This window comes from Oncorhynchus nerka, linkage group LG19 (genome assembly GCF_034236695.1).
Source record: "Oncorhynchus nerka isolate Pitt River linkage group LG19, Oner_Uvic_2.0, whole genome shotgun sequence".
NCBI lineage: Eukaryota > Metazoa > Chordata > Actinopteri > Salmoniformes > Salmonidae > Oncorhynchus > Oncorhynchus nerka.
Genome location: NC_088414.1, coordinates 50,132,099 through 50,159,246, shown reverse-complemented (window position 1 = coordinate 50,159,246; position 27,148 = coordinate 50,132,099). Strand labels below are relative to the sequence as shown.

At 43.8% G+C, this 27,148-nt stretch overlaps 1 protein-coding gene across 1 annotated transcript in view; it reads right to left on the bottom strand.

Annotated features, from left to right (window-relative positions):
* Window positions 1-25,450, bottom strand: part of polq (polymerase (DNA directed), theta) — a gene marked incomplete at its 3' end in the record, with an annotated part of 110,776 nt that extends 85,326 nt beyond the window's left edge. Inside the window, 7 exon segments of the mRNA XM_065005067.1 lie at window positions 2,494-2,608; window positions 2,788-2,944; window positions 9,792-9,922; window positions 10,006-10,188; window positions 10,782-11,020; window positions 11,119-11,610; window positions 25,096-25,450. Coding sequence (XP_064861139.1) covers window positions 2,494-2,608; window positions 2,788-2,944; window positions 9,792-9,922; window positions 10,006-10,188; window positions 10,782-11,020; window positions 11,119-11,610; window positions 25,096-25,166 — 1,388 coding nt within the window.
* Between the last annotated feature and the right edge of the window lie 1,698 nt (window positions 25,451-27,148).

The following is a 27,148-nucleotide window of genomic DNA, read 5'->3' as shown; positions in this document are numbered from 1 at the left end:
CTGGTGAATTACCCTAATCTAAATGTTCTGGTGAATTACCCTAATCTATATGTTCTGGTGAATTACCCTAATCTATATGTTCTGGTGAATTACCCTAATCTATATGTTAGTATGAATTACCCTAATCTATATGTTCTGGTGAATTACCCTAATCTAAATGTTGGTATGAATTACCCTAATCTATATGTTCTGGTGAATGACCCTAATCTATATGTTGGTATGAATTACCCTAATCTATATGTTCTGGTGAATTACCCTAATCTAAATGTTGGTATGAATTACCATAATCTAAATGTTAGTATGAATTACCCTAATCTAAATGTTAGTATGAATTACCCTAATCTATATGTTAGTATGAATTACCCTAATCTATATGTTCTGGTGAATGACCCTAATCTAAATGTTAGTATGAATTACCCTAATCTAAATGTTAGTATGAATTACCCTAATCTATATGTTCTGGTGAATTACCCTAATCTATATGTTAGTATGAATTACCCTAATCTAAATGTTAGTATGAATTACCCTAATCTATATGTTAGTATGAATTACCCTAATCTATATGTTAGTATGAATTACCCTAATCTATATGTTCTGGTGAATTACCCTAATCTAAATGTTAGTATGAATTACCCTAATCTATATGTTAGTATGAATTACCCTAATCTATATGTTCTGGTGAATTACCCTAATCTAAATGTTGGTATGAATTACCCTAATCTATATGTTCTGGTGAATGACCCTAATCTAAATGTTAGTATGAATTACCCTAATCTAAATGTTAGTATGAATTACCCTAATCTATATGTTAGTATGAATTACCCTAATCTAAATGTTAGTATGAATTACCCTAATCTATATGTTAGTATGAATTACCCTAATCTAAATGTTAGTATGAATTACCCTAATCTATATGTTAGTATGAATTACCCTAATCTAAATGTTAATATGAATTACCATAATCTAAATGTTAGTATGAATTACCCTAATCTATATGTTCTGGTGAATTACCCTAATCTAAATGTTAGTTTGTTGGTGTTGTGTTTGTATGAGATGTATCAACCCCCTCCCATGTTCTGGTTGTTGGTGTTGTGTTTGAGGTTAGATGTATCAGACCCCCCTCCCAGACATACCTGTTTTGGTGTTGTGTTTAATCTAGATGTTATCAGACCCCCTCCCAGACATACCTGTTTTGGTGTTGTGTTTGTTAGAGATGTACAGACCCCCCCTCCCAGACATACCTGTTTTGGTGTTGTGTTTGAGGGAGATGTACCAGATCCCCCTCCCAGACATACCTGTTTTGGTGTTGTGTTTGAGGGAAATGTTATCAGACCCCCCTCCCAGACATACCTGTTTTTGGTGTTGTGTTTGAGGGAGATGTATCAGACCCCCTCCCAGACATACCTGTTTTGGTGTTGTGTTTGAGGTTAGATGTATCAGACCCCCTCCCAGACATACCTGTTTTGGTGTTGTGTTTGAGGGAGATGTATCAGACCCCCCTCCCAGACGCACCTGTTGTTGGTGTTGTGTTTGAGGGAGATGTATCAGACCCCCTCCCAGACATACCTGTTTTGGTGTTGTGTTTGAGGGAGATGTATCAGACCCCCTCCCAGACATACCTGTTTTGGTGTTGTGTTTGAGGGAGATGTATCAGACCCCCCCTCCCAGACATACCTGTTTTGGTGTTGTGTTTGAGGGAGATGTATCAGACCCCCCTCCCAGACATACCTGTTGTTGGTGTTGTGTTTGAGGGAGATGTATCAGACCCCCTCCCAGACATACCGGTTGTTGGTGTTGTGTTTGAGGGAGATGTATCAGACCCCCAGACATACCGGTTTTGGTGTTGTGTTTGAGGGAGATGTATCAGACCCCCCCTCCCAGACATACCTGTTTTGGTGTTGTGTTTGAGGAGATGTATCAGACCCCCTCCCAGACATACCTGTTTTGGTGTTGTGTTTGAGGGAGATGTATCAGACCCCCTCCCAGACGTACCGGTTGTTGGTGTTGTGTTTGAGGGAGATGTATCAGACCCGCCCCTCCCAGACATACCGGTTGTTGGTGTTGTGTTTGAGGGAGATGTATCAGACCCCCCTCCCAGACATACCGGTTGTTGGTGTTGTGTTTGAGGGAGATGTATCAGACCCCCCCCTCCCAGACGTGCCGGTTGTTGGTGTTGTGTTTGAGGGAGATGTATCAGACCCCCTCCCAGACGTACCGGTTGTTGGTGTTGTGTTTGAGGGAGATGTATCAGACCCCCTCCCAGACATACCGGTTGTTGGTGTTGTGTTTGAGGGAGATGTATCAGACCCCCCCTCCCAGACGTACCGGTTGTTGGTGTTGTGTTTGAGGGAGATGTATCAGACCCCCTCCCAGACATACCTGTTGTTGGTGTTGTGTTTGAGGAGATGTATCAGACCCCCCTCCCAGACATACCTGTTGTTGGTGTTGTGTTTGAGGGCGATGTATCAGACCCCCTCCCCCTCCCAGACATACCTGTTGTTGGTGTTGTGTTTGAGGGCGATGTATCGTATCTTGGTGAGTAGTAGTTCCAGCAGGTATCCTCTACCAGAGTCTCCTACCATGTGAAGCTCATCCACAACCACCACACCTACACACAGTGGATTAGATTATTACACTACCACACCTACACACAGTGGATTAGATTATTACACTACCACACCTACACACAGTGGATTAGATTATTACACTACCACACCTACACACAGTGGATTAGATTATGACACTACAGTAGCAACATACGGTACATGTTTCAACATCAACACCTACCCAGTAGGTCCATGGAATCCTCCTCTATGAGTCTGTTGAGAAGGGAGTTGGCCTTCTCTATAGTACACACTGCTACGTCCAGACTACCAAAACCTCCTGGAGCAGCCCGGCCTCCCATGTAGCCCTCCACACACACCCCCGCCTCGGAGAACACACTCTGGACAGGGGACACACACTGTCTGAGGACACACTCTGGATAGGACACACACTGAGAACAGACTCTGGACAGGACACACACTGAGAACACACTCTGGACAGGACACACACTGAGAACACACTCCGGACAGGACACACACTGAGAACACACTCCGGACAGGACACACTCTGGATAGGACACACTCTGGATAGGACACACTCTGGATAGGACACACTCTGGATAGGACACACTCTGGATAGGACACACTCTGGATAGGACACACTCTGGATAGGACACACTCTGGATAGGACACACTCTGGATAGGACACACTCTGGATAGGACACACTCTGGATAGGACACACTCTGGATAGGACACACTCTGGATAGGACACACTCTGGATAGGACACACTCTGGATAGGACACACTCTGGATAGGACACACTCTGGATAGGACACACTCTGGATAGGACACACTCTGGATAGGACACACTCTGGATAGGACACACTCTGGATAGGACACACTCTGGATAGGACACACTCTGGATAGGACACACTCTGGATAGGACACACTCCGGATAGGACACACACTGAGAACAGACTCCGGACAGGACACACACTGAGAACACACTCCGGACAGGACACACACTGAGAACAGACTCCGGACACACTCTGGACAGGACACACTCTGGATAGGACACACACTGTCTAAAGGGAAGGGGTGAAAATATTTTCCGTATTTGTCATGTTTTTATATATTTTAGAAAATGTATTGAAAACGAAATACAGAAATACCTCATTTACATAAGTATTCACACTCCTGAGTCAATACATGTTAGAATCACCTGTGGCAGTGATTACAGCTGTGAGTCTTTCTGGGTAAGTCTCTAAGAGCTGTGAGTCTTTCTGGGTAAGTCCCTAAGAGCTGTGAGTCTTTCTGGGTAAGTCTCTAAGAGCTGTGAGTCTTTCTGGGTAAGTCTCGAAGAGCTGTGAGTCTTTCTGGGTAAGTCCCTAAGAGCTGTGAGTCTTTCTGGGTAAGGCCCTAAGAGATTTGAGTCTTTCTGGGTAAGTCCCTAAGAGATTTGAGTCTTTCTGGGTAAGTCCCTAAGAGCTGTGAGTCTTTCTGGGTAAGTCTCTAAGAGCTGTGAGTCTTTCTGGGTAAGTCTTGTGAGTCTTTTGGGTAAGTTCTAAGAGCTGTGAGTCTTTCTGGGTAAGTCCTAAGAGCTGTGAGTCTTTCTGGGTAAGTCTCGAAGAGCAGTCTTTCTGGGTAAGTCATAAGAGCTGTGGTCTTTCTGGGTTCAAGAGCTGTGAGTCTTTCTGGGTAAGGCCCCTAAGAGCTTAGAATCTTTCTGTGGCCCTAAGAGTGATCTTTCTGGTAAGGCCCTGTGAGTCTTTCTGGGTAAGGCCCTAAGAGCTGTGAGTCTTTCTGGGTAAGTCCCTAAGAGCTGTGAGTCTTTCTGGGTAAGGCCCTAAGAGCTGTGAGTCTTTCTGGGTGGCTGTGAGTCTTTCTGGGTAAAGTCTCTTTCTGGGTCAGTCTCTAAGAGCTGTGAGTCTTTCTGGGTCAGTCTCTAAGAGATGTGAGTCTTTCTGGGTTTAAGTCCCTAAGAGCTGTGAGTCTTTCTGGGTCAGTCTCTAAGAGCTGTGAGTCTTTCTGGGTAAGGCCCTAAGAGATGTGAGTCTTTCTGGGTCAGTCTCTAAGAGCTGTGAGTCTTTCTGGGTCAGTCTCTAAGAGCTGTGAGTCTTTCTGGGTAAGGCCCTAAGAGCTGTGAGTCTTTCTGGGTAAGTCCCTAAGAGCTGTGAGTCTTTCTGGGTAAGTCCCTAAGAGATGTGAGTCTTTCTGGGTCAGTCTCTAAGAGCTGTGAGTCTTTCTGGGTAAGGCCCTAAGAACAGTGAGTCTTTCTGGGTCAGTCTCTAAGAGCTGTGAGTCTTTCTGGGTCAGTCTTTAAGAGCTGTGAGTCTTTCTGGGTAAGGCCCTAAGAACTGTGAGTCTTTCTGGGTAAGGCCCTAAGAGCTGTGAGTCTTTCTGGGTAAGTCCCTAAGAGCTGTGAGTCTTTCTGGGTAAGTCCCTAAGAGATTTGAGTCTTTCTGGGTCAGTCTCTAAGAGCTGTGAGTCTTTCTGGGTAAGGCCCTAAGAACTGTGAGTCTTTCTGGGTCAGTCTCTAAGAGCTGTGAGTCTTTCTGGGTCAGTCTTTAAGAGCTGTGAGTCTTTCTGGGTAAGGCCCTAAGAACTGTGAGTCTTTCTGGGTCAGTCTCTAAGAGATTTGCACACCTGGATTGTACAATATTTGCACATTATTCTCTCAAAAATACTTCAAGCTCTGAAAAGGTTATTACTATACAGCCATTCTCCAGTCTTGTCATAGATTTTCAAGCCGATTTAAGTCAAAACTGTAACTAGGCAACTTAGGAACATTCGATGTCGTCTTGTGTGTTTTAGGTTATTGTCCTGCTGAAAAGTTCATTTGACAAGCATACCCATAACATATAGCAGCCACCACCATGTTGAAAATATGAAGAGTGGTACTCAGTGAAGTTGTTAATGACATGTTGTGTTAAAACACTATGTGTTTTAATAAATCAACTTTATGTACCGAACTGGTCTGATGCTTTAAGCGCGCGGTTTGATTAAATAATTAACACACACAAATGACTCAAGAGGGAGCCAGCGATCAAGATAGCCAGAACCTGTTCCTGACCCTCCTGCTGCAGAGGTCAAGATAACCAGAACCTGTTCCTGACCCTCCTGCTGCAGAGGTCAAGATAACCAGAACCTGTTCCTGACCCTCCTGCTGCAGAGGTCAAGATAACCAGAACCTGTTCCTGACCCTCCTGCTGCAGAGGTCAAGATAACCAGAACCTGTTCCTGACCCTCCTGCTGCAGCAGCTCAATATAACCAGAACCTGTTCCTGACCCTCCTGCTGCAGCAGCTGGCCTTTGCAGATTCTGGCTTTGTGCTCCTGCTGTTGTTGGTAACAGGCTACACCAAGGAAACCTTTTCCATTCTGGCTTTGTGTTCCTGATGTTGTTGGTAACAGGCTACACCAAGGAAACCTTTTCCATTCTGGCTTTGTGTTCCTGATGTAGTTGGTAACAGGCTACACCAAGGGAAACCTTTTCCAATCTGGCTTTGTGCTCCTGCTGTTGTTGGTAACAGGCTACACCAAGGAAACCTTTTCCATTCTGGCTTTGTGTTCCTGATGTTGTTGGTAACAGGCTACACCAAGGAAACCTTTTCCATTCTGGCTTTGTGTTCCTGATGTAGTTGGTAACAGGCTACACCAAGGAAACCTTTTCCATTCTGGCTTTGTGTTCCTGATGTTGTTGGTAACAGGCTACACCAAGGAAACCTTTTCCATTCTGGCTTTGTGTTCCTGATGTTGTTGGTAACAGGCTACACCAAGGAAACCTTTTCCATTCTGGCTTTGTGTTCCTGATGTTGTTGGTAACAGGCTACACCAAGGGAAACCTTTTCCATTTGGAGTCAATGTGGAGGCTATATACAGGGGGTACCGGTACAGGGTGTTCCACTGGATGTCATAAGGTGAAAGCACCAATTTGTAAGTCGCTCTGGATAAGAGCGTCTGCTAAATGACTTAAATGTAAATGTAAATGTGTTACGGTACAGAGTCAATGTGGAGGCTATATACAGGGGGTACCGGTACAGAGTCAATGTGGAGGCTATATACAGGGGGTACCGGTACAGAGTCAATGTGGAGGCTATATACAGGTGGTACCGGTACAGAGTCAATGTGGAGGCTATATACAGGGGGTACCGGTACAGAGTCAATGTGGAGACTATATACAGGGTGTTACGGTACAGAGTCAACGTGGAGGCTATATACAGGGGGTACCGGTACAGAGTCAACGTGGAGGTTATATACAGGGGGTACCGGTACTGAGTCAATGTGGAGGCTATATACAGGGGGTACCGGTACAGAGTCAATGTGGAGGCTATATACAGGGGGTACCGGTACAGAGTCAACGTGGAGGCTATATACAGGGTATTACGGTACAGAGTCAACGTGGAGGCTATATACAGGGTATTACGGTACAGAGTCAACGTGGAGGCTATATACAGGGTATTACGGTACAGAGTCAATGTGGAGGCTATATACAGGGTGTTACGGTACAGAGTCTATATACGTGGAGGCTATATATACAGGTGGTACCGGGAGCTACAGAGTCAATGTGGAGGCTATATACAGGGTGTTACGGTACAGAGTCAGCGTGGAGGCTATATACAGGGGGAGGCTACCGGTACAGAGTCAATGTGGAGGCTATACACGTGGAGGCTATATACAGGGTGTTACGGTACAGAGTCAACATGGAGGCTATATACAGGTGTTACGGTACCGGTACAGAGTCAATGTGGAGGCTATATACAGGGTGTTACGGTACAGAGTCAATGTGGAGGCTATATACAGGGTGTTACGGTACAGAGTCAATGTGGAGGCTATATACAGGGGGTACCGGTACAGAGTCAATGTGGAGGCTATATACAGGGGTACAATGTGAGGCTATATACAGGTACAGAGTCAATGTGGAGGCTATATACAGGGGTACCGGTACAGAGTCAATGTGGAGGCTATATACAGGGGGTACCGGTACAGAGTCAATGTGGAGGCTATATACAGGGGTACCGGTACAGAGTCAATGTGGAGGCTATATACAGGGGGTACCGGGAGGCTACAGAGTCAATGTGGAGGCTATATACAGGGGTACCAGTACAGAGTCAATGTGGAGGCTATATACAGGGGTGAACCGTACCAATGGTACAGAGTCAATGTGGAGGCTATATACAGGGGGTACCAGTACAGAGTCAATGTGGAGGCTATATACAGGGGGTACCGGTACAGAGTCAATGTGGAGGCTATATACAGGGGGTACCGGTACAGAGTCAATGTGGAGGCTATATACAGGGGGTACCGGTACAGAGTCAATGTGGAAGGCTCACAGCTCTTAGAGACTGACCCAGAAAGACTCACAGCTCTTAGAGACTGACCCAGGAAGGCTCACAGCTCTTAGAGACTGACCCAGGAAGGCTCACAGCTCTTAGAGACTGACCCAGAAAGACTCACAGCTCTTAGAGACTGACCCAGGAAGACTCACAGCTCTTAGAGACTGACCCAGGAAGACTCACAGCTCTTAGAGACTGACCCAGGAAGGCTCACAGCTCTTAGAGACTGACCCAGAAACTCACAGCTCTTAGAGACTGACCCTCACAGCTCTTAGAGACTGACCCAGAAAGACTCCCAGCTCTTAGAGACTGACCCAGAAAGACTCCCAGCTCTTAGAGACTGACCCAGAAAGACTCCCAGCTCTTAGAGACTGACCCAGAAAGACTCCCAGCTCTTAGAGACTGACCCAGGAAGACTCCCAGCTCTTAGAGACTGACCCAGGAAGACTCCCAGCTCTTAGAGACTGACCCAGGAAGACTCCCAGCTCTTAGAGACTGACCCAGGAAGCTCTTAGAGACTCAAGACTCACAGCTCTTAGAGACTGACCCAGGAAGACTCACAGCTCTTAGAGACTGACACAGGAAGACTCACAGCTCTTAGAGACTGACCCAGGAAGACTCACAGCTCTTAGAGACTGACCCAGGAAGACTCACAGCTCTTAGAGACTGACCCAGGAAGACTCACAGCTCTTAGAGACTGACCCAGGAAGACTCACAGCTCTTAGAGACTGACCCAGGAAGACTCACAGCTCTTAGAGACTGACACAGGAAGACTCACAGCTCTTAGAGACTGACCCAGGAAGACTCACAGCTCTTAGAGACTGACACAGGAAGACTCACAGCTCTTAGAGACTGACCCAGGAAGACTTACAGCTCTTAGAGACTGACCCAGGAAGACTCACAGCTCTTAGAGACTGACCCAGGAAGACTCACAGCTCTTAGAGACTGACCCAGGAAGACTCACAGCTCTTAGAGACTGACCCAGGAAGACTCACAGCTCTTAGAGACTGACACAGGAAGACTCACAGCTCTTAGAGACTGACCCAGGAAGACTCACAGCTCTTAGAGACTGACCCAGGAAGACTCACAGCTCTTAGAGACTGACCCAGGAAGACTCACAGCTCTTAGAGACTGACCCAGGAAGACTCACAGCTCTTAGAGACTGACCCAGGAAGACTCACAGCTCTTAGAGACTGACCCAGGAAGACTCACAGCTCTTAGAGACTGACCCAGGAAGACTCACAGCTCTTAGAGACTGACCCAGGAAGACTCACAGCTCTTAGAGACTGACCCAGGAAGACTCACAGCTCTTAGAGACTGACCCAGGAAGACTCACAGCTCTTAGAGACTGACCCAGGAAGACTCACAGCTCTTAGAGACTGACCCAGGAAGACTCACAGCTCTTAGAGACTGACACAGGAAGACGCACAGCTCTTAGAGACTGACCCAGGAAGACTCACAGCTCTTAGAGACTGACCGGGGAAGACTCACAGCTCTTAGAGACTGACCCAGGAAGACTCACAGCTCTTAGAGACTGACCCAGGAAGACTCACAGCTCTTAGAGACTGACCCAGGAAGACTCACAGCTCTTAGAGACTGACCCAGGAAGACTCACAGCTCTTAGAGACTGACCCAGGAAGACTCACAGCTCTTAGAGACTGACCCAGGTGATTCTAACAAACATGTATTGACTCAGGGAGCTGAATACTCATGCAACGACTATATTTTTGTTGTTTAATTTATGTGTAGATAGTTGACAAAAAGAAATGACAATTAAATTAAATTTAATCTCACTTTGTAAGACTTTGTGAAGAAATCCAAGGGGTCTGAATACTTTCTGCAAGGCCCTGTACATATATACAGAGCATTTCAGCCTCTCCTTCCCTCTATCCCTCTCTAACTTCCACTGTACCTGTAGGTAGGTCATCTTCTCCTTGGCCAGGGATACGAAGGGCAGAATAAACAGAGCTTTCCTCCTGGTCTCCAGGACTCTCTTCAGCATTAACAGCTCTGCCACCAGGGTCTTCCCTGCACTGGTTGGGGCTGGGATTAGAGGTTAGGGGTTAACGGACAGAGGTCAGGGTTCTGGGGCGGGGTAGATTGGTAGGGTCAAGGGGTCAGGGTACCTGAGTAGACCAGGTTGTGACCTTGCAGCACGCGTCCCAGACTGAGACACTGAGCCTGCCAGGGGAACATGGAGGAGACACCATGACGACGGTAGCGTTGAAGGACCGCAGCAGGCAGCCCCCAGCTGGACAACAACAACCTGTCACACTGCTCGTCTGGACGCATAAACACCGCTGATAGACCTGGGGAAACACACACGTTACACACCACACACACACACACACACACACACCACACACACACACACACACACCACGTTACACACCACACACACACACACGTTACACACCACACACACGTTACACACGTTACACACCACGTTACACACCACACACCACACACGTTACACACCACACGTTACACACCACACACGTTACACACCACACACGTTACACACCACACACACACACACACACACACAACCACACGTTACACACCACACACGTTACACGTTACACACCACACACGTTACACACCACACACGTTACACACCACACACGTTACACACCACACACGTTACACACCACACACACACCACACACACGTTACACACCACACACGTTACACACACACACACACACCACACGTTACACACCACACACACACGTTACACACACCACACGTTACACACACCACACACGTTACACACACCACACACGTTACACACACCACACACGTTACACACCACACACGTTACACACCACACACGTTACACACCACACACGTTACACACCACACACCACACACGTTACACACACATCCTTTCATCTCGTACCTGTAGTGTTGAGTGTGCTGGCCTCCAGCCCAGTAGGGGGCGTGAGAACAGAGGCTGACATGTTGTTCCTCAGAGACCGCTGTAGCGCCGCTCTCTCCCTCGCCCGTGCCAGGTGGGAGGGGCTGAACAGGATGAAGTCATCAGACACGTCCAATGGGGAGTCAGCATTCTGGCAGGAACCATTTCCTCTTCCTGTGGGTGTGGTCTCAGAGCTCCTCCCCCTAGCCCTGCGCTTCCTACTGTCAACGACAACATTCAAATGATATAAACATTTATTGGCTGTTAAAGGTACAACCATATTTTTTGTTTGTATATTAATCTACTGGTAAAAACACACCCTCTGGAGCTGCAGTTCTTCTGAGGGGGTGTGGCGTCCGCAGGTCTGTGTGGAAGCCTCCCAGCATGCTCTCTGTCCTCTGAGTCTTCACTGAACAGCAGGCACTGAGCCAGGTCCTTACAGTCCGCTGTCTGAACCAGCCCTGGATGCTCACACACACCTGGTCCCAGTCCAACCCTAGCCCCGACCTTTGGTCCTGGTGTCAGGCTGTGGGAGGTATGGGCTGGAGCTGCTGAGGCGTGGGACACCCCTCTCTGGATTAAAGATACCCCCATCTCTACCCCATGTGTTAATTTCATCCCTCCGGGATCCAGAGCTTCCAGAACCTGCAGCATCTCCTCTCCAGGGTCTAAGGAGGAGTCTCCTACCACACACACCTGTTCCGCAGCCACATTCGGGGCCGTGTGTGTGTTGTCACGCAGCGTGTGTGTGTGAGTGTTTTGCAGGCGACTGGAGCGTCTTGGGGTGAGTGGCTGCTCAGGGTCGGGGACACTGCAGAGAGAAACACTGAGTTAAAACATTAAAACATAAAGTCATGTCATAATATAGTAATTAACACAGGGTTATAACATCTAGTCATGTTATAATATAGTAATGATCACAGGGTTATAACATCTAGTCATGTCATAATATAGTAATGATCACAGGGTTATAACATCTAGTCATGTCATAATATAGTAATGATCACAGGGTTATAACATCTAGTCATGTTATAATATAGTAATGATCACAGGGTTATAACATCTAGTCATGTTATAATATAGTAATGATCACAGGGTTATAACATCTAGTCATGTTATAATATAGTAATGATCACAGGGTTATAACATCTAGTCATGTTATAATATAGTAATGATCACAGGGTTATAACAGGACTGTGTGCTCCCGATCCCCATGGCCGATGTGAGAAGGACTTCCAAGCGTGTTAACCCTTGCTAGGCTGCCGCCAGATGGCACCCCGATCCACGTCCTCAGACCGCATGCAGACCAGCTGGCTGGAGTGTTTACAGACATATTCAATCTCTCCCTATCCCAGTCTGATGTCCCCACATGTTTCAAGATGTCCAGCATTGTTCCTGTACCCAAGAAAGCAAAGATAACTGAACTGAATGACTACCGGCCCATAGAACTTACTCCTGTCCATCATGAAGTGCTTTGAGAGACTAGTCAAGGATCATATCACTTCTATCTTACCTGCCACCTTAGACCCACTTCAGTTTGCTTACCGCCCCAATAGGTCCACAGACAACGCAATCGCCATCACACTTCCCCCTGGACAAAAGCCATACCTATGTAAGAATGCTGTTCATTGACTACGGTTCTGCGTTCAACACCATTGTCCCCTCAAAGCTCATCACTAAGTTCAGGAGCCTGGGACTGAACACCTCCCTCTGCAACTGGATCTAAATTGCTTCGGTATGAGTTAGAAATGTCGGTGTCTGTAATTTTCGGTTTATCGTCCCAGCTCTACAGAGTGGTGCCAGGAAGATAACCTCTTCTGATCGTGGACTACAGGAGACAGCAGAGAGAGCATGTGCCAATCTGGGGCCACAGTGGAGAGGGTGAAAAGCTTCAAGTTCCTCTGCGTGCACATCATTGACGACCTGAAGTGCTTCTACATCTGAATTGCTTGCCGTTTGGGGTTTTAGTCTGGGTTTCTGTATAGCACTTTCTAACATCGGCTGATGTAAAAGGGACTTTATAAATACATTTGATTGGATTGAAATAGTCCCTTCACAGACAGTGGTGAAGAAGCTGCAACAGCACCTCTTCAACCACAAGAGGCTGAAGAAAGTCAGCTGAGCCCCTAAGACCCTTACAAACTTCTACAGATGCACCATTGAAAGCATCCTGTTAGGCTGTATCTCCGCCTGGTGCAGTAACTGCATCATCCGCAACTGCAGGGCTCTCGAGGACATCTACAGCACCCGGTGTTACAGGAAGGCCAAGAAGATCATCAAGGACCTCATCTACACGAGCCACAGCCTGTTCAGCCATCTAAAAGATCATCAAGGACCTCATCTACACGAGCCACAGCCTGTTCAGCCATCTAAAAGATCATCAAGGACCTCATCTACACGAGCCACAGCCTGTTCAGCCATCTAAAAGATCATCAAGGACCTCATCTACACGAGCCACAGCCTGTTCACCCATCTACCATCTAGAAGGCAGAGACAGTAGGGACGGGACGATACCAGTATCGAGATAATCATTACTATCGTGGCAAGGTAACAAAACACGAAGCGAATTTAACCTTTTAGGAAAACAACCCTAATTTTGGAAACAAACATAATTATGCTGTCATCCAGAGTTATGTATTTTCCAAGCTATAGCACACACTATTTTACATACAGCAGGTTTTTAAAAGTCCAAATAGTTTGGTGTGCTCAGTGTTTAAAAAATATTCCAATACTGGTATTGTCCCGGCCCTAGGAAACAGTACATGTGCATCTAAGCTGGAACCAAGTGACTGATAAACAGCTTCTATCTCTAGGCCATTTACATTTACATTTAATCAGTCTGTTAAACAGTCCCCACTAGCCAGCCTCCGCCCAGTACCCTGCCCTGAACTTAGTCACTAGCTGGCTACCACCCAGCACTCTACCCTGTGCCTTAGAGACTGCTGCCCTATGTACATAGACATGGAACACTGGTCACTTTAATCATGTTTACATAATGTTTTACCCACTTCATATGTATATAATGTATTCTAGTAATGGTTCCTATATAACTACTGCTGTACTCACCTTTTCAAATCAAATTTATTTATAAAGCCGTTCTTACATCAGCTGATGTCACAAAGTGCTGTACAGAAACCCAGCCTAAAACCCCAAACAGCAAGCAATGCAGATGTCGAAGCACGCTGGCTAGGAAAAACTCCCTAGAAAGGCCAGAACCCAGGAAGAAACCTAGAGAGGAGCCAGGCTATGAGGGGTGGACAGTCCTCTTCTGGCTGTGCCGGGTGGAGATTAGAAACCTAGAGAGGAACCAGGCTATGAGGGGTGGACAGTCCTCTTCTGGCTGTGCCGGGTGGAGATTAGAAACCTAGAGAGGAGCCAGGCTATGAGGGGTGGACAGTCCTCTTCTGGCTGTGCCGGGTGGAGATTAGAAACCTAGAGAGGAGCCAGGCTATGAGGGGTGGCCAGTCCTCTTCTGGCTGTGATGGGTGGAGATTAGAAACCTAGAGAGGAGCCAGGCTATGAGGGGTGGACAGTCCTCTTCTGGCTGTGATGGGTGGAGATTAGAAACCTAGAGAGGAGCCAGGCTATGAGGGGTGGACAGTCCTCTTCTGGCTGTGATGGGTGGAGATTAGAAACCTAGAGAGGAGCCAGGCTATGAGGGGTGGCCAGTCCTCTTCTGGCTGTGATGGGTGGAGATTAGAAACCTAGAGAGGAGCCAGGCTATGAGGGGTGGACAGTCCTCTTCTGGCTGTGCCGGGTGGAGATTAGAAACCTAGAGAGGAGCCAGGCTATGAGGGGTGGACAGTCCTCTTCTGGCTGTGCCGGGTGGAGATTATAACAGAACATATACTGTCCATACACACCATTATATATTTATATTCTTGACTCTGACATTGATCATTCTGATATTTCTTCATTTCTTTCTTTTTAATTTTTGGATAATGTGTATTGTTTTGTATTGCTAGATATTACTGCACTGTTGGAGCTAGAAACACAAGCATTTAGTTAGATATTACTGCACTGTTGGAGCTAGAAACACAAGCATTTAGTTAGATATTACTGCACTGTTGGAGCTAGAAACACAGGCATTTAGTTAGATACTACTGTACTGTTGGAGCTAGAAACACAGGCATTTAGTTAGATACTACTGTACTGTTGGAGCTAGAAACACAGGCATTTAGTTAGATACTACTGCACTGTTGGAGCTAGAAACACAGGCATTTAGTTAGATACTACTGCACTGTTGGAGCTAGAAACATTTAGTTAGATACTACAAGCTATTTAGTTAGATATTACTGCACTGTTGGAGCTAGAAACACAAGCATTTAGTTAGATACTACTGCACTGTTGGAGCTAGAAACACAAGCATTTAGTTAGATACTACTGCACTGTTGGAGCTAGAAACACAAGCATTTAGTTAGATATTACTGCACTGTTGGAGCTAGAAACACAAGCATTTAGTTAGATACTACTGCACTGTTGGAGCTAGAAACACAGGCATTTAGTTAGATATTACTGCACTGTTGGAGCTAGAAACACAAGCATTTAGTTAGATACTACTGCACTGTTGGAGCTAGAAACACAAGCATTTAGTTAGATACTACTGCACTGTTGGAGCTAGAAACACAAGCATTTAGTTAGATACTACTGCACTGTTGGAGCTAGAAACACAAGCATTTAGTTAGATACTACTGCACTGTTGGAGCTAGAAACACAGGCATTTAGTTAGATACTACTGCACTGTTGGAGCTAGAAACACAGGCATTTAGTTAGATACTACTGCACTGTTGGAGCTAGAAACACAAGCATTTAGTTAGATACTACTGCACTGTTGGAGCTAGAAACACAAGCATTTAGTTAGATACTACTGCTACTGCACTGTTGAGCTAGAAACACAGGCATTTAGTTAGATACTACTGCACTGTTGGAGCTAGAAACACAGGCATTTAGTTAGATACTACTGCACTGTTGGAGCTAGAAACACAGGCATTTAGTTAGATACTACTGCACTGTTGGAGCTAGAAACACAGGCATTTAGTTAGATACTACTGCACTGTTGGAGCTAGAAACACAAGCATTTAGTTAGATACTACTGCACTGTTGGAGCTAGAAACACAGGCATTTAGTTAGATATTACTGCACTGTTGGAGCTAGAAACACAGGCATTTAGTTAGATACTACTGCACTGTTGGAGCTAGAAACACAAGCATTTAGTTAGATACTACTGCACTGTTGGAGCTAGAAACACAAGCATTTAGTTAGATACTACTGCACTGTTGGAGCTAGAAACACAGGCATTTAGTTAGATACTACTGCACTGTTGGAGCTAGCATTTAGTTAGATACTACTGCACTGTTGGAGCTAGAAACACAAGCATTTAGTTAGATACTACTGCACTGTTGGAGCTAGAAACACAGGCATTTAGTTAGATACTACTGCACTGTTGGAGCTAGAAACACAGGCATTTAGTTAGATACTACTGCACTGTTGGAGCTAGAAACACAGGCATTTAGTTAGATACTACTGCACTGTTGGAGCTAGAAACACAGGCATTTAGTTAGATACTACTGCACTGTTGGAGCTAGAAACACAGGCATTTAGTTAGATACTACTGCACTGTTGGAGCTAGAAACACAGGCATTTAGTTAGATACTACTGCACTGTTGGAGCTAGAAACACAAGCATTTAGTTAGATACTACTGCACTGTTGGAGCTAGAAACACAGGCATTTAGTTAGATACTACTGCACTGTTGGAGCTAGAAACACAGGCATTTAGTTAGATACTACTGCACTGTTGGAGCTAGAAACACAGGCATTTAGTTAGATACTACTGCACTGTTGGAGCTAGAAACACAGGCATTTAGTTAGATACTACTGCACTGTTGGAGCTAGAAACACAGGCATTTAGTTAGATACTACTGCACTGTTGGAGCTAGAAACACAGGCATTTAGTTAGATACTTACTGCACTGTTGGAGCTAGAAACACAGGCATTTAGTTAGATACTACTGCACTGTTGGAGCTAGAAACACAAGCATTTAGTTAGATACTACTGCACTGTTGGAGCTAGAAACACAGGCATTTAGTTAGATACTACTGCACTGTTGGAGCTAGAAACACAGGCATTTAGTTAGATACTACTGCACTGTTGGAGCTAGCATTTAGTTAGATACTACTGCACTGTTGGAGCTAGAAACACAGGCATTTAGTTAGATACTACTGCACTGTTGGAGCTAGAAACACAGGCATTTAGTTAGATACTACTGCACTGTTGGAGCTAGAAACACAGGCATTTAGTTAGATACTACTGCACTGTTGGAGCTAGAAACACAGGCATTTAGTTAGATATTACTGCACTGTTGGAGCTAGAAACACAGCATTTAGTTAGATACTACTGCACTGTTGGAGCTAGAAACACAGGCATTTAGTTAGATACTACTGCACTGTTGGAGCTAGAAACACAAGCATTTAGTTAGATACTACTGCACTGTTGGAGCTAGAAACACAGGCATTTAGTTAGATACTACTGCACTGTTGGAGCTAGAAACACAGGCATTTAGTTAGATACTACTGCACTGTTGGAGCTAGAAACACAGGCATTTAGTTAGATACTACTGCACTGTTGGAGCTAGAAACACAGGCATTTAGTTAGATACTACTGCACTGTTGGAGCTAGAAACACAGGCATTTAGTTAGATACTACTGCACTGTTGGAGCTAGAAACACAGGCATTTAGTTAGATACTACTGTTGGACTGTTGGAGCTAGAAACACAGGCATTTAGTTAGATACTACTGCACTGTTGGAGCTAGAAACACAGGCATTTAGTTAGATACTACTGCACTGTTGGAGCTAGAAACACAGGCATTTAGTTAGATACTACTGCACTGTTGGAGCTAGAAACACAGGCATTTAGTTAGATACTACTGCACTGTTGGAGCTAGAAACACAAGCATTTAGTTAGATACTACTGCACTGTTGGAGCTAGAAACACAGGCATTTAGTTAGATACTACTGCACTGTTGGAGCTAGAAACACAGGCATTTAGTTAGATACTACTGCACTGTTGGAGCTAGAAACACAGGCATTTAGTTAGATACTACTGCACTGTTGGAGCTAGAAACACAAGCATTTAGTTAGATACTACTGCACTGTTGGAGCTAGAAACACAAGCATTTAGTTAGATACTACTGCACTGTTGGAGCTAGAAACACAAGCATTTAGTTAGATACTACTGCACTGTTGGAGCTAGAAACACAGGCATTTAGTTAGATACTACTGCACTGTTGGAGCTAGAAACACAGGCATTTAGTTAGATACTACTGCACTGTTGGAGCTAGAAACACAAGCATTTAGTTAGATATTACTGCACTGTTGGAGCTAGAAACACACTGTTGCATTTAGTTAGATACTACTGCACTGTTGGAGCTAGAAACACAGGCATTTAGTTAGATACTACTGCACTGTTGGAGCTAGAAACACAGGCATTTAGTTAGATACTACTGCACTGTTGGAGCTAGAAACACAGGCATTTAGTTAGATACTACTGCACTGTTGGAGCTAGCATTTAGTTAGATACTACTGCACTGTTGGAGCTAGAAACACAGGCATTTAGTTAGATATTACTGCACTGTTGGAGCTAGAAACACAGGCATTTAGTTAGATACTACTGCACTGTTGGAGCTAGAAACACAGGCATTTAGTTAGATACTACTGCACTGTTGGAGCTAGAAACACAGGCATTTAGTTAGATACTACTGCACTGTTGGAGCTAGAAACACAGGCATTTAGTTAGATACTACTGCACTGTTGGAGCTAGAAACACAGGCATTTAGTTAGATACTACTGCACTGTTGGAGCTAGAAACACAGGCATTTAGTTAGATACTACTGCACTGTTGGAGCTAGAAACACAGGCATTTAGTTAGATACTACTGCACTGTTGGAGCTAGAAACACAGGCATTTAGTTAGATACTACTGCACTGTTGGAGCTAGAAACACAGGCATTTAGTTAGATACTACTGCACTGTTGGAGCTAGAAACACAGGCATTTAGTTAGATACTACTGCACTGTTGGAGCTAGAAACACAGGCATTTAGTTAGATACTACTGCACTGTTGGAGCTAGAAACACAGGCATTTAGTTAGATACTACTGCACTGTTGGAGCTAGAAACACAGGCATTTAGTTAGATACTACTGCACTGTTGGAGCTAGAAACACAGGCATTTAGTTAGATACTACTGCACTGTTGGAGCTAGAAACACAGGCATTTAGTTAGATACTACTGCACTGTTGGAGCTAGAAACACAGGCATTTAGTTAGATACTACTGCACTGTTGGAGCTAGAAACACAGGCATTTAGTTAGATACTACTGCACTGTTGGAGCTAGAAACACAGGCATTTAGTTAGATACTACTGCACTGTTGGAGCTAGAAACACAGGCATTTAGTTAGATACTACTGCACTGTTGGAGCTAGGGAACACAAACATTTAGTTAGATACTACTGCACTGTTGGAGCTAGACACACAAGCATTTAGTTAGATACTACTGCACTGTTGGAGCTAGAAACACAGGCATTTAGTTAGATATTACTGCACTGTTGGAGCTAGAAACACAGGCATTTAGTTAGATATTACTGCACTGTTGGAGCTAGAAACACAGGCATTTAGTTAGATACTACTGCACTGTTGGAGCTAGAAACACAGGCATTTAGTTAGATACTACTGCACTGTTGGAGCTAGAAACACAAGCATTTAGTTAGATACTACTGCACTGTTGGAGCTAGAAACACAGGCATTTAGTTAGATACTACTGCACTGTTGGAGCTAGAAACACAGGCATTTAGTTAGATACTACTGCACTGTTGGAGCTAGAAACACAGGCATTTAGTTAGATACTACTGCACTGTTGGAGCTAGAAACACAGGCATTTAGTTAGATACTACTGCACTGTTGGAGCTAGAAACACAGGCATTTAGTTAGATACTACTGCACTGTTGGAGCTATTTAGTTAAACACACTGTTGGCATTTTAGTTAGATACTACTGCACTGTTGGAGCTAGAAACACAGGCATTTAGTTAGATACTACTGCACTGTTGGAGCTAGAAACACAGGCATTTAGTTAGATACTACTGCACTGTTGGAGCTAGAAACACAGGCATTTAGTTAGATACTACTGCACTGTTGGAGCTAGAAACACAGGCATTTAGTTAGATACTACTGCACTGTTGGAGCTAGAAACACAGGCATTTAGTTAGATACTACTGCACTGTTGGAGCTAGAAACACAGGCATTTAGTTAGATACTACTGCACTGTTGGAGCTAGAAACACAGGCATTTAGTTAGATACTACTGCACTGTTGGAGCTAGTTGGAGCTAAACACAGGCATTTAGTTAGATACTACTGCACTGTTGGAGCTAGAAACACAGGCATTTAGTTAGATACTACTGCACTGTTGGAGCTAGAAACACAGGCATTTAGTTAGATATTACTGCACTGTTGGAGCTAGAAACACAGGCATTTAGTTAGATACTACTGCACTGTTGGAGCTAGTTAGATACTACTGCACTGTTGGAGCTAGAAACACAGGCATTTAGTTAGATACTACTGCACTGTTGGAGCTAGAAACACAGGCATTTAGTTAGATACTACTGCACTGTTGGAGCTATTTAGAAACACAGGCATTTAGTTAGATACTACTGCACTGTTGGAGCTAGAAACACAGGCATTTAGTTAGATACTACTGCACTGTTGGAGCTAGAAACACAGGCATTTAGTTAGATACTACTGCACTGTTGGAGCTAGAAACACAGGCATTTAGTTAGATACTACTGCACTGTTGGAGCTAGAAACACAGGCATTTAGTTAGATACTACTGCACTGTTGGAGCTAGAAACACAGGCATTTAGTTAGATACTACTGCACTGTTGGAGCTAGAAACACAGGCATTTAGTTAGATACTACTGCACTGTTGGAGCTAGAAACACAGGCATTTAGTTAGATACTACTGCACTGTTGGAGCTAGAAACACAGGCATTTAGTTAGATACTACTGCACTGTTGGAGCTAGAAACACAGGCATTTAGTTAGATACTACTGCACTGTTGGAGCTAGAAACACAGGCATTTAGTTAGATATTTAGTTAGATACACAGGCATACTGCACTGTTGGAGCTAGAAACACAGGCATTTAGTTAGATACTACTGCACTGTTGGAGCTAGAAACACAGGCATTTAGTTAGATACTACTGCACTGTTGGAGCTAGAAACACAGGCATTTAGTTAGATACTACTGCACTGTTGGAGCTAGAAACACAGGCATTTAGTTAGATACTACTGCACTGTTGGAGCTAGAAACACAGGCATTTAGTTAGATACTACTGCACTGTTGGAGCTAGAAACACAGGCATTTAGTTAGATACTACTGCACTGTTGGAGCTAGAAACACAGGCATTTAGTTAGATACTACTGCACTGTTGGAGCTAGAAACACAGGCATTTAGTTAGATACTACTGCACTGTTGGAGCTAGAAACACAGGCATTTAGTTAGATACTACTGCACTGTTGGAGCTAGAAACACAGGCATTTAGTTAGATACTACTGCACTGTTGGAGCTAGAAACACAGGCATTTAGTTAGATACTACTGCACTGTTGGAGCTAGAAACACAGGCATTTAGTTAGATACTACTGCACTGTTGGAGCTAGAAACACAGGCATTTAGTTAGATACTACTGCACTGTTGGAGCTAGAAACACAGGCATTTAGTTAGATACTACTGCACTGTTGGAGCTAGAAACACAGGCATTTAGTTAGATACTACTGCACTGTTGGAGCTAGAAACACAGGCATTTAGTTAGATACTACTGCACAGGCATTTAGTTGATACTACTGCACTGTTGGAGCTAGAAACACAGGCATTTAGTTAGATACTACTTTAGCACTGTTGGAGCTAGAAACACAGGCATTTAGTTAGATACTACTGCACTGTTGGAGCTAGAAACACAGGCATTTAGTTAGATACTACTGCACTGTTGGAGCTAGAAACACAGGCATTTAGTTAGATACTACTGCACTGTTGGAGCTAGAAACACAGGCATTTAGTTAGATACTACTGCACTGTTGGAGCTAGAAACACAGGCATTTAGTTAGATACTACTGCACTGTTGGAGCTAGAAACACAGGCATTTAGTTAGATACTACTGCACTGTTGGAGCTAGAAACACAGGCATTTAGTTAGATACTACTGCACTGTTGGAGCTAGAAACACAGGCATTTAGTTAGATACTACTGCACTGTTGGAGCTAGAAACACAGTTGCATTTAGTTAGATACTACTGCACTGTTGGAGCTAGAAACACAGGCATTTAGTTAGATACTACTGCACTGTTGGAGCTAGAAACACAGGCATTTAGTTAGATACTACTGCACTGTTGGAGCTAGAAACACAGGCATTTAGTTAGATACTTACTGCACTGTTGGAGCTAGAAACACAGGCATTTAGTTAGATACTACTGCACTGTTGGAGCTAGAAACACAGGCATTTAGTTAGATACTACTGCACTGTTGGAGCTAGAAACACAGGCATTTAGTTAGATACTACTGCACTGTTGGAGCTAGAAACACAGGCATTTAGTTAGATACTACTGCACTGTTGGAGCTAGAAACACAGGCATTTAGTTAGATATTACTGCACTGTTGGAGCTAGAAACACAGGCATTTAGTTAGATACTACTGCACTGTTGGAGCTAGAAACACAGGCATTTAGTTAGATACTACTGCACTGTTGGCGCTAGCATTTAGTTAGATACTACTGCACTGTTGGAGCTAGAAACACAGGCATTTAGTTAGATACTACTGCACTGTTGGAGCTAGAAACACAGGCATTTAGTTAGATATTACTGCACTGTTGGAGCTAGAAACACAGGCATTTAGTTAGATACTACTGCACTGTTGGAGCTAGAAACACAGGCATTTAGTTAGATACTACTGCACTGTTGGAGCTAGAAACACAGGCATTTAGTTAGATACTACTGCACTGTTGGAGCTAGAAACACAGGCATTTAGTTAGATACTACTGCACTGTTGGAGCTAGAAACACAGGCATTTAGTTAGATATTACTGCACTGTTGGAGCTAGAAACACAGGCATTTAGTTAGATACTACTGCACTGTTGGAGCTAGAAACACAGGCATTTAGTTAGATACTACTGCACTGTTGGAGCTAGCATTTAGTTAGATACTACTGCACTGTTGGAGCTAGAAACACAGGCATTTAGTTAGATACTACTGCACTGTTGGAGCTAGAAACACAGGCATTTAGTTAGATATTACTGCACTGTTGGAGCTAGAAACACAGGCATTTAGTTAGATACTACTGCACTGTTGGAGCTAGAAACACAGGCATTTAGTTAGATACTACTGCACTGTTGGAGCTAGAAACACAGGCATTTAGTTAGATACTACTGCACTGTTGGAGCTAGAAACACAGGCATTTAGTTAGATACTACTGCACTGTTGGAGCTAGAAACACAGGCATTTAGTTAGATACTACTGCACTGTTGGAGCTAGAAACACAGGCATTTAGTTAGATACTACTGCACTGTTGGAGCTAGAAACACAGGCATTTAGTTAGATACTACTGCACTGTTGGAGCTAGAAACACAGGCATTTAGTTAGATACTACTGCACTGTTGGAGCTAGAAACACAGGCATTTAGTTAGATACTACTGCACTGTTGGAGCTAGAAACACAGGCATTTAGTTAGATACTACTGCACTGTTGGAGCTAGAAACACAGGCATTTACTGCACTTTGGAGATTTAGTTAGATACTACTGCACTGTTGGAGCTAGAAACACAGGCATTTAGTTAGATACTACTGCACTGTTGGAGCTAGAAACACAGGCATTTAGTTAGATACTACTGCACTGTTGGAGCTAGAAACACAGGCATTTAGTTAGATACTACTGCACTGTTGGAGCTAGAAACACAGGCATTTAGTTAGATATTACTGCACTGTTGGAGCTAGAAACACAGGCATTTAGTTAGATACTACTGCACTGTTGGAGCTAGAAACACAGGCATTTAGTTAGATACTACTGCACTGTTGGAGCTAGAAACACAAGCATTTAGTTAGATATTACTGCACTGTTGGAGCTAGAAACACAGGCATTTAGTTAGATACTACTGCACTGTTGGAGCTAGAAACACAGGCATTTAGTTAGATATTACTGCACTGTTGGAGCTAGAAACACAGGCATTTAGTTAGATATTACTGCACTGTTGGAGCTAGAAACACAGGCATTTAGTTAGATACTACTGCACTGTTGGAGCTAGGGAACACAGGCATTTAGTTAGATATTACTGCACTGTTGGAGCTAGAAACACAGGCATTTAGTTAGATAGTACTGCACTGTTGGAGCTAGAAACACAGGCATTTAGTTAGATACTACTGCACTGTTGGAGCTAGAAACACAGGCATTTAGTTAGATACTACTGCACTGTTGGAGCTAGGAACACAGGCATTTAGTTAGATATTACTGCACTGTTGGAGCTAGAAACACAAGCATTTAGTTAGATATTACTGCACTGTTGGAGCTAGGAACACAGGCATTTAGTTAGATATTACTGCACTGTTGGAGCTTTAGTTAAACACAGGCATTTTAGTTAGATACTACTGCACTGTTGGAGCTAGAAACACAAGCATTTAGTTAGATACTACTGCACTGTTGGAGCTAGAAACACAAGCATTTAGTTAGATATTACTGCACTGTTGGAGATAGGAACACAGGCATTTAGTTAGATATTACTGCACTGTTGGAGCTAGAAACACAGGCATTTAGTTAGATACTACTGCACTGTTGGAGCTAGAAACACAAGCATTTAGTTAGATATTACTTCACTGTTGGAGCTAGAAACACAGGCATTTCATTGCACCTGCGATAACATCTGTAAATATCTGTACGCGACCAATAAACGTAGATTTTGACCGTAGTGCTGCTTTGATTGACCGACAATAACAAGCTACACGCTTGAAAAGCGTTTTCATTCAAATAGGGCTATTTTTTCTTCTTCTTTCTAATAAGTAACTAGCAAGTAATCAAATACGAACGTCCGTAGCAGTGCCCATCCCTAATAATATTAAAACCTCTTAAATGTTATAATATAGTCAATAACCGAGTTTCGAAATCTAGTCCAGTACATTCTGTGAACGAGTCAACTGCTGTTCCACAGTGGGACACAGGTGTGTTAACATGACAAGTTAACTCAGTGATGTGTGGAGAAGAAAAAAATGTCCACCTGTTTTTCTTGATGATCTGATGTCGTCCCATGTAACATTTCCTCTTGGCCGGGGGGGCCGCGGAGCTCATCCTGTCGTCCTAACTATGAGTCTCCTGTCCGGCTGGACTGGCTGACGGACCCCGGTAGAGAGCTCAGCAACCCTCCATATCCGACCTCACTGTTACTGGGCTGGCTGGAGCAAACAGGCAGCAGGTTCACTACGACAGCGTATCATGGTGAAATAAAAACATTAATTAGTATACTTCTAACAACCGTTAGCTAACGTTAAAGTAGCTACGTTAGCTGTAGTCACTTTTTGCTACAAAATTAAACGTTTCGCCAGATAACGTTAACAACATTAGCATGCAAAAGTTCTGAATATATCACAGAGTAAGCTACGTTTGTTTCTGCAAATAATGTCAACAAATAAAAGAAAGGGGACAACAATAAATATTTTGTAGGAAGATGAAAACATACGCAAAGAATCGAAAATACCGCCAGTGTTTCACAAAAAAAGAGTCCGACGGTGTACAACAACTTCCGTTCGTTGACAGTCGTAAACATGGACTTTCACTTGGGAAATCTAAATTATCCTCAAACCATCCACATTTACAGCAACACTTTAATTCATATTTTAAATAGGAGTTTATGAAACTGTTCTGAGCTTTCTGACCTTTAAAGAATTGACATGTTCAGCCAGAGGGGTATCATACAAAGGCATACCAGCAACACTAAAAACTTACTTCCGGGTCAAGGAATTGTCCAAATAGAGGTCCCTGACGTAATCGTAGAAAGGTGTCGCAAAACTGTATTTATTCATGATATATAACAAATAATAGGCTGAACATGAACATTGATTTATATGTCTTCATAGTTAAGTGGCATTTGTATTAAAATGTGGGTTTTAAAACATGTTCCAAGGTCAAATAAATGCTGCCAATACAATACACTGTATATGATATACATAGAGAAGACTATTTTAGAAGCTGAAGTAAAAGTGCGGTTGGGATTACTCACTACGGTCTGTAGAATGTATACATTGTATTATTTCAAGGGGGACTGAGGTCTAAATACCCAGCAACATGTTCTACTCCCACCTACTCCATTCACTGCAATGCAATACAATGTATGGCCTATAAATAACATATTGGCTTATAGAGAAAACACTATTCTATTTGCAGATGTAAAAGTTGGGTTGGGAATACTCAGTGGGGTCTGTAGAATCTATATATGGTGTTATTTCATGGGGGACTGAGGTATAAATACCCAGCAACACGTTCTACTCCACTCACTCCATAGCCCCAAATGCATTACATAGTACAATCATATGGCTATATATTACCCCAAATATGCATTTCCTTCCAACCATTTTCTTAAACACACCTTGGTTGCAATCAATCAAAAGGTTTGCCTCTTGGACATGGGTGTTGGATTGATTCATGGATCACAGAGGCCATTTGTATTTATTACGGATCCCCACTCTGCCTGGGGTTCATCAAAATTAAGGCACTTATATATTTTTTTAAACATTACAATACATTTTCCTACAGATTTCACAACACATTAAGTGTGTTCCCTCAGACCACTACTCTACTACCACATATCTACAACACATTAAGTGTGTTCCCTCAGACCACTACTCTACTACCACATATCTACAATACATTAAGTGTGTGCCCTCAGGCCTCTACTCTACTACCACTACTCTACAACACATTGTGTTCCCTCAGACCACTACTCTACTACCACATATCTACAACACATTAAGTGTGTGCCCTCAGGCCTCTACTCTACTACCACTACTCTACAACACATTGTGTTCCCTCAGACCACTACTCTACTACCACTACTCTACTACCACATATCTACGACACATTAAGTGTGTGTCCTCAGGCCTCTACTCTACTACCACTACTCTACAACACATTGTGTTCCCTCAGACCACTACTCTACTACCACTACTCTACTACCACATATCTACGACACATTAAGTGTGTGTCCTCAGGCCTCTACTCTACTACCACATATCTACAACACATTAAGTGTGTTCCCTCAGGCCACTACTCTACTA